Genomic DNA, 8,611 nt, shown 5'->3' with positions numbered 1-8,611 from the left:
TTTGAGGGGAGTGTTTTACTCCAAAATAATTGTTTTTCTTTTTTTAATGTATTAGCTATTTAATTTGTTTTTAATTTTTGTATTAACTCTTTGAATGTATATGCCTTGATTTTGAAAATGCACGACTTACGTTTGTTTTGAAAAACAACAATGCTTCTAATAAAGATGTTATTTATTTATTGTGTTAAATTATTACATTTAAATTTAATTCAATCTAAACATTACATATTGAAAGTGTAATAGTGTTTTATTTAAGATTTATAGAAAAGATTTTTTTTGTTTCAGGAGCATATAAGTGTACAAACCACATGCTTGCACACACAAGCAGGCCTATTTGCCTGAACATAAGAGAAAAATACTACAAGAAGAATTAAAAAAAAATGTAAGTTTTAAGTTTTATGTCAATTTAAATCTAAGTATTATTTTTATGGGAGAGTGGAGATCATGTTAAGATTCATGAAAATTGAATCAACAGAGATTTCCCTGTAACTTTTTTATATCGTTTGACAACCCCGAGATTGTACGCATAAAATGGTCTTGTAAAGTGAGCAATTACTTAAAACTCGAGTATCTGAATGATATCGTATTTACTGTAAAATTCAACATGATCACATACCTGTTCAAAAGTATTAAAACGTATAGTCCACTGATTGGACAATGTACAGAAGGATTATTGTGTACAAACATTTAATACATCAGTAACTGTTAGCATTCTGATATTACACTTAACATAACCAAAGAAGTTAATACCTTTTATGGTATAATAATGTACAATAATAGTACAAATAATGTATAGAAATTAACAGATGTTTTAATATTAAAGAAATACTGACTGCAAAGAAAGAAATTGTTACGCATATTTGAAATGAACATTTCACACTATTTTTTAATATATTTATTAAAAACTTCAGAAAAAACATCAAGCAGATTTTTTTTAACTACTTCCGGATTTTCTTCGACATAGTCCATCTTTACATCATTTTGACATCAGAGACACATATAAATAGGTGGTGGCACACAAATTCGACATTCAAATTGAATCAACCCTTCCCACCATACCCACGTGCTTAGAGATTGCGTCAGTAACATCGTTATTGCACTCAATTGTGCATCTGATGAGATACATCACTTCTCCTATTCATAGGTGTCTCTGATGTCAAAACTGTGTAAAGCTTCATTTTGAGCTTTCTTCGTCAACCCCGACTTTCTTTGGATATCTTCAGACGAACATGACTCCAGATATCCAGGAGTCAAGTTCTGAAGCGTCCACTAGATACCAGATGCTGGCAATAAAAGGATCCGGAACTCTAAGAGGCTAAATTTCAACATTCAAATTGAATCAACCCTTCCTACCATAGCTACTTTATTCCAAATAACATTAGGAATTGAATCTAGGACAGAAAGATTCCTCACCGATTTCACTGTGTTATTGTTGATTTGTACAGTGTTATACTTTACTCTCAGGCAGGGCGTCTTGTTTTGCATATGGCTAACGGTCAAATGGAAATTAGAGACTTAAAGATGACTAAGTTTGGACTATGAACAAAAATAAAACTTTAAAAAATTATTCACATTGTACTCGAGAGTGTGTAAAGTATTTTATTAACAAATAATTCTCCTATATTTTTTTGCAGGACTGCCGAGAGAGGATAAGCATCTATGAAAGCAAATATTAATAGGCCTAAACGATATAATTAAGGCCATGTCATGATGTGAGCCTTAATTAAGAATCCTGTTGGGGAACTAACATTTCATAACTAGTTTGGTCTACTCCAAAATGTGTGTTGTAACATTTTTATCGTTCTCAGATTAATATGTTTTTTTCTTTAATTGACATGTTCCTAACCTATTTGATATAATAACATAAGTATTGTAGTAAACTTTAGTTGGTACATAATAGTTGAAACTGGTTTCGGTTGTCTGCTAGAATAGCAGCGTGCTGAACAGGCTGTGAACTCTTGACTTGTTTTATCGGGTATAGGGATCGTGTGATGGGGGGGCCGGCCATGATAATGCGGGGAAGAGTAGTGGTTGGGTTGGTTGCGGTGTGGACTTGTGGTTGGAGTAGTGGGTGTGGGGTGTGGCGTGGTTGATGGTGGGGGCGCTGTCTGTTGGTGCGATTGGGTGGTGTTGTTGTGGTTTTGGGGGTTGTTGCGTTTTTTTTTATTGGGGGTGAGTAGGAGGTGTGTCAGTGGGGGGGTGTGTTGCTGTGGGTTGATTTTGTGTGTGTTTGTGTGGGTGGTGTTGGGTGTGTGCGTGGCGGTTGTTGCTACTGCGGAGAGGACCGAGCGATGTGTGTGTTTTGGTATTGAGGTCAGGTGTGCGTCTTGAGGTGGGGTAGGGGTTTTTGGGGTTGGTGAGTGGGGGGTGGTGGGGGGGTGTGTTGGTGTGATTCGGTGGTTGGTGTGGGGGGTGATGTGGGGTGGTGGGGTTGTGGTGTGGTGTTGTTGGGGGGTGTGTTTGTGTTGTGGTGTTGGTGTGTGTGTTGCTGTGGTGTTGGTGGGTGGGGGAGTAGTGATGTTGTTTTGTGGGTTGGGGGGTGGGTTGTTGGGCATGGGATGTGGCGTATTGGTGTGTTGATTTTTTATGGAGACGATTGTTTGGGGAGCGGTGTGAGGGTGTTTTGCGATGTTCTTGATGTGGGTGTGGGTGTGGGTGTAGTGGTGTTTGTTGTGGTAGTTGGTGTCGTGGGAGTGGTGGGATGTGAGTGTGTGGTGATGTCGTGTGGTGGTTGTGTTGGTGTTGTGTCGTTTGGGTGGTGTGGCCCGAGGTTGTGTCGTGGGTTTGTGGTTGGTGGTTTTGTTGGCCTGTTTGAGGTGTGTGTGTTGTGTCGTATGGTGATGGTGTTTTGGTGCGTGTTGTTTGTTTGTGCGTGTGCGTGGGTAGTGGTGGGGTGGGGTGGTTTATATATGTACTTTTAGATGTTTCTGTTTGGGGCTGTGTGATGTGGGGTTGGGGATCTGTTGTTCGGGTGAAGGCTGCTGTGTTGGTGTGGTGTAGGGTGTGGAGTTGGTTGTGTTTTTGGAGGTTTGGGTCTGGGTTTGGTGGTTGGGTTGGTTGTATGCTGCTGATGCTGTTGTTGTTAGGATGGTGTGATGGGAGTGTTGGTTTAGTGGTGGGATGTGGGTGTGGTGTGGGGTGGTGTAGGGTGGAGGTGTGTGGTGTGTGGTGTGGGGGGTGTAGGTTGTTGTGTGTTTTGATTTGGGGTGTTGTGGTGGTTTGGGTGTGGGGGTGGAGGGTGGTGTGGGGTGGGTTTTAGGGGGGGAGCATGATAGTGCGTATATCGATATGGTTTTGATGATATAGTTGGATTTTTTAAATATGTATTAATAAAATAAAAAGAATAATTGCCTATATTTAATAAAAGTGCATACATTGTGTCTCCTTTTGTACATGCAATTTCTATTTTTACTGTTTAAAGATGAATTTTAACTCAATGTACTTTTAGGTTGAAGATTTAATATATGCCGTTTTATTTTTTTCTCTTACTATAGTACTCAAGCCATTTTGCCTTATTTGTAAACCAAAACGCCCTCAAAAATTGCTGTCTCACCTCAAACCTAGGTGCTTGACAAAAAATGCTATTAAAAAATAAGCATCCAAATTGTTGTTAGCATGAAGAACAAAGTTATTTATTACACAATAATACCAAATTTATTAATACGTAAATTTATTTCTGTGTTTGATGTGTTTCTTACTCTTGAGGTATCAGGCTATAAGTAGGTTAAGGAAACTGTAGTGTAGGTACGAGAATGTTGTTCACCATAAATTAACTGCTGATTACTTATATTTAAGTAATTGATGCAATAAAATTTAAAATGCGAAACAGTGGTTAAAATGTATCTTGTGTAAAGATTACGCAATTGTGTAAAATGTGTATCAAAGACAAATTTTTTAGTACAAAATAAACAAATTTGTAGGTCAATTATTTTGTTTGAATATATTTGTGTACTCTTAAGGTCCCAGGTTCTTAAAGTAAGTTAAGATCACCTATAGTTGTAAGTAAGAGAATAGTGTTCCAGCATGAATATGCTAAGTAATAAGTTAATTGTTATTGTGTGCAGAAAAGTGAAACAAATATGAGATTTTAAATAACCGCTGCAGATTTTTATTACATGAATAGTTTTTAAATAAAGATTTGTTACTTTTACGAATGTTTGTTTAATTTTTCATTCCCCTTTAGAGCGAACCCCGCTGCCAAACTGTTAATATGATCTGGACCACAGAAAATGTAACGGTTTATGTAGAATTGTTTCCCACAGAAAAGAAAAATATTAAAAACTATCCATTCTTATGCTTCTACACAATCATTTTCCACTTCTTGGTTTAAACATATGTGTTTCTGGGTTGCCAACTCTAATTTTGTGTTATAAATAATAATACATAGAGCTGTCCGCCACTGGGGTAACTAACTACCTGCACCTGTAAAAAAGTGTCAAATAGATACAGGAACGAGTTTTAATGGACGAACCTACAAAGTCTTTATTTATTATTAGCATACATGTTAACCGTGCCCAATTTAAAGACTTTGCCATAATCCTTTTTTTTTAGCAGTTTAGAAAGTTTCCTGATACAAAATACCATTGACCTTAGGTATCGGACTGTAATGTTGTTGTGGGTTTGCATCCAACAATGTTAAAATTGGTATTTTGAACCACCTAAAATATATATATATAATATATATCTGCTTGGCTATTAGTGTGAGGATTTATTAGTAGGTTTGGATCGGCAATTCAAGACACTCACATGAAAATAACACATATTTTCTATTTTCATTTTCGGAAATCATAATTTCTTTGTCAATAGTTTTAAGACATTATTTAAAAATCAGAAGTATCTTATTTACATAACAATATATTATTGATTCTTGAACAAATTTTTTATAATCGTTTTCTAATAACAAGTTAGATGGTCCAATTGAATTTCTAATAATAAAATTTGTACTTGAATATGATGCTTCAAATCGGTTAATGTTTAAGATATTTCCATAAACATATTAATCATTGAAGAAATGTCTCTCTTTTAATATATCAAACAATTTATATTTTATCAAAACTAATCGAGGAGAGATTTTTGCTGTTTCAATAATCTAAACTAAACATTACAATGGATCAGACTAATTATGCAAGGAGAAGAATATTGCCTTTAAATATTTAAACGGGTTTACAATTTATATTTACGAATTTAACTTGGTATAAATTTTCTTGTGCAAATAAATAAATAATTTAAATATCTATATGGAAATTTTAAACATTTCTTTTCTATATAAATAAAACTTCTGTAAATAATCTTTAAATTTGATTGCTTTTAAATAAAAGTACTGTTGAAATTTTTAAATATTAATTGAATTAACTCAGATACTACCCTAACGTTATTTTCTTAATATTTAGATACAAAATTCTTAACTTACATAATTATTGGGCTACTGACTACAACACAACTTTTACACGCGTAAAGTATATTTCCCCCCCCACACACCACCCCATCTTTTCCTTTACTCCCGTGTCTTCCACAAAGTATTTAGAACATCTCCTTGACTCCGTCCCTCTCCGCTCCAAGGTTTGTCAAACAAACATGGCGTGACAACCCACTCATCTAGTATGAAAGTGCTCCTACATTTCAAGTGAAGTTTAAGTGTGTAAACCCAACAAAATACCGAACATAACTGCAACATCCAATCACTACTATCTAAACTGTAATGTTAATTATCACCAATTTAAAAAATAATTTAAGTACCTGGAAGAAGAAAAGAATCCAAGAAAACTTTTCACAAACAAACTAGATCACTATCTGCAATCAACTTTTCTCAAGATCTACAATTGTAAAACATTACACAGCTCACAAGCACTTTTTATTCATACAATTTTTTGTCAACAATAAAACACCACAGAACATTTATTTTGTTTAACAACAAGTAAAGATAAATTAAATAAACAGCTAGTGCACAGTTTAAACACAATAGTGACGTCATTGCCACGACCTCACAGCGCAGCTTGACACATTTATACTACAACGCCACCTGCTGGAAGTCAAATAGAGGCCAGCTATTAGGGATCAACTGACGAGAGCATTGCCCGGACACCCTGGCTGACAATGCGTCTGGGACGCTGACCACAGACAACACGGCCTCTACTATACTGTGCTGTTAATGAATCTTGCTATAAATCACTTGACATACAGGCAGATGATATAATCTAAAAACCAAATTTTTGTTAGACATTAATACTTTATTACTTATTAATAAAGTAAATTAAATATATACCTTTATTAATAATCAACCATTTTCTTACCAAGAGTTTCTTCAATTATTGCTGAAATGCCCACGAGAAAATATCCGTGTGGGAACATGCGAAATTGGCCGTAAGTTTATTCTGGTATTAAATGCAACAGGCCTATGTGCAAAAATGGTACCTATGCAGGATGCCAAAATATCTTAGAAAAAGATTTGAAAAGATGGGCCACTCACGAAATTGAAAAATGGTCAATTGCCCCATGCAATGCAGGATGTTTCAATCACCATCTTATACCAGAACAGAAATAGTTTGACCAGGTAAACACAAAACACTGCATCAATACCCTACTGGAAACTAGAAAAGAGTAATTAATTGAAAACAACTTACTAGATAGCTCTAACAGTCGAGAGAGGATGATCTTCAAATGGCTGCCAAAATAGGAGCAGCATTAGTAGCAGAAAACGAACTTTTAAAAGTAGAGAAACTCGAGTTTCAAAAACAAACTAATTAGTATGGGTAGGGAAAAATGGAAGAGTGTGGAAAACAATATGGGTATCTATATTTAACCAAAATTTGAAAATCTTCTACAATTAAATGCAGATATGGTATCAAGCCCCACTTGATAAATGAAAAGAACTTCCGCATAGAGGTCCAGAATTCCTCTGAGGACCACGACAATTAAATTGGGTCAAATAATTGATAATATATGCAAAACGAATAGCAGAACTATTAAAGAACCAACTCTAGACTGCCAGGAAAAATACCCAAACATAGAAATACCGGCAACAATCTGTAAGGACTCGGCAACTCAGACGTCATCTCCCACAAAAGATGTCCAAGTGTATATATGATGCAAATACAAACCACTGTCCTTCTGGGAAAAACAGAGATGAAATCAAAGCTTGCTCAAATAGACCCATAACATATTAAAACTTTAGCTTCAGAGCCTGCGTGGACCATGGGAAAAAAATAAATAACACTATTGTAATATGCCCATCCACGCATCAAACAACACTAGGAGTCAATCAATACTTGTTAGTAAAAAACCTAGAAGAACAATATTGACCACACCCTCGGGACAGAAACAAAGTTCACCCCCGATCCTCAGTAAACATACAAAACCTGCAACCAAAAACTGATTCTATCTGCAAGGACATAACAAAGGCGGAGTCCTCTATTAAGCCATACCCATGACAGAATTAAGTGTATCTACGCCAGGGAGGACAGCCAACACCTTTAAGAAAAAAACTGAAGATTACTCCAACCATGACCGATGTAAGCCTGACTGTAACACCAGGAGTCAGTCAAACCTGCAGAAAAAACCTGGAAAACATATTGACCACACCCTCAATAGAACAAAATTCATCCCTAACCTCAGGAGCCAGTCAAACCTGCAACCAAAAACGAGATTTTTATCTACATGGACAACAGAAGGCAGAGTCCCCTCTATTCCCTTAACCGCACGACAGAATTGCAAGCCTACCCATAACGCCAGGAAGTCAGTCAAACCTGCAGAAAAAAAACTGAAACATAATGCGGACCTACACCACTGATAAAAACAAAAACCCTTCATCCACAACGGAGCAACAGGAATGTGCCAAAAATGGATTAAGAAGACAAACAAGTTTAGCGTCGTCTCCCTCAAAAGTGCAAAAGCCACTGAAAAAGCTAACATCCAGGTTAATATCAATATACCTAAAAGCCCAAACAGTAATAGGTATTTACACCAATGAAACCTCCCAAACGTTCAGTTCCCACAAATCATACCGGAATTTCCCAGCCAAACCTCATAAACATTTTTTAGTTCACAACACCTACCCGACGAAGACCAAATTCAAAACCAGTACTTCATCAACTCAAACTTTAAATAAAAGCTCCAGGTGAAAAATCTAACCATAACTGCATCAAAACATTCGCGACTAGATAAGAAAGATTGATAGGCCTAAATCATCTGCTTAACAATACAGATCCCAGTATCCCTGTCCTTACCGAACATGTGCCTCAAAAGATATAGGGGAATAAACGAGAGTACAAATCTTCAAGGATACTCTTTAATACTAGCAAACTGTCAGCAGAGAAGGACCAATAAGCTGGGAGGCGTAGCTATCTGGGGCAAAAGATGCAACTGGCAGACCGATCCAAAGAAATCGATATATCCCACCTCTGACCAAGAGTTCCTGCTGCGATGCGGCTATGGTATCGGTAGACGACAACTGGTGAAACTAATAACACATCCTGGGAGTATACCGATCACCTAGAGAAAATACAAGGGGCTAGTTTTAATATCCAGGTCAAATAATCTAGACCAACAACAAAAGACCACAATAAACACCTAGTGCTAAATTAGAGACAACAGTATATGACAGGATGAAAAAAAA

General features: G+C 36.4%; 1 protein-coding gene across 1 annotated transcript; it reads right to left on the bottom strand.

Annotated features, from left to right (window-relative positions):
• Positions 1 to 1,841: 1,841 nt before the first annotated feature.
• Positions 1,842 to 7,720, bottom strand: LOC124373030 (mucin-2-like). The gene is made up of 3 exons (XM_046831437.1): positions 7,717 to 7,720; positions 2,916 to 3,073; positions 1,842 to 2,807 (listed from the first exon to the last, which is right to left on the bottom strand). The coding sequence occupies exons 1-3, from the start codon at positions 7,718 to 7,720 to the stop codon at positions 1,842 to 1,844; spliced, it is 1,128 nt and encodes a 375-aa protein (XP_046687393.1).
• Positions 7,721 to 8,611: the final 891 nt, after the last annotated feature.

Source organism: Homalodisca vitripennis, unplaced genomic scaffold (assembly GCF_021130785.1).
Source record: "Homalodisca vitripennis isolate AUS2020 unplaced genomic scaffold, UT_GWSS_2.1 ScUCBcl_4680;HRSCAF=11011, whole genome shotgun sequence".
NCBI lineage: Eukaryota > Metazoa > Arthropoda > Insecta > Hemiptera > Cicadellidae > Homalodisca > Homalodisca vitripennis.
This window is presented reverse-complemented; position numbering and strand designations above follow the sequence as displayed.

Coding starts and splice junctions, on each gene's coding strand:
- LOC124373030 (XM_046831437.1), bottom strand. Junction 2,808..2,915: donor CCAAACAGAAACATCTAAAA/GTACATATATAA, acceptor CACCTCAAACAG/GCCAACAAAACCACCAACCA.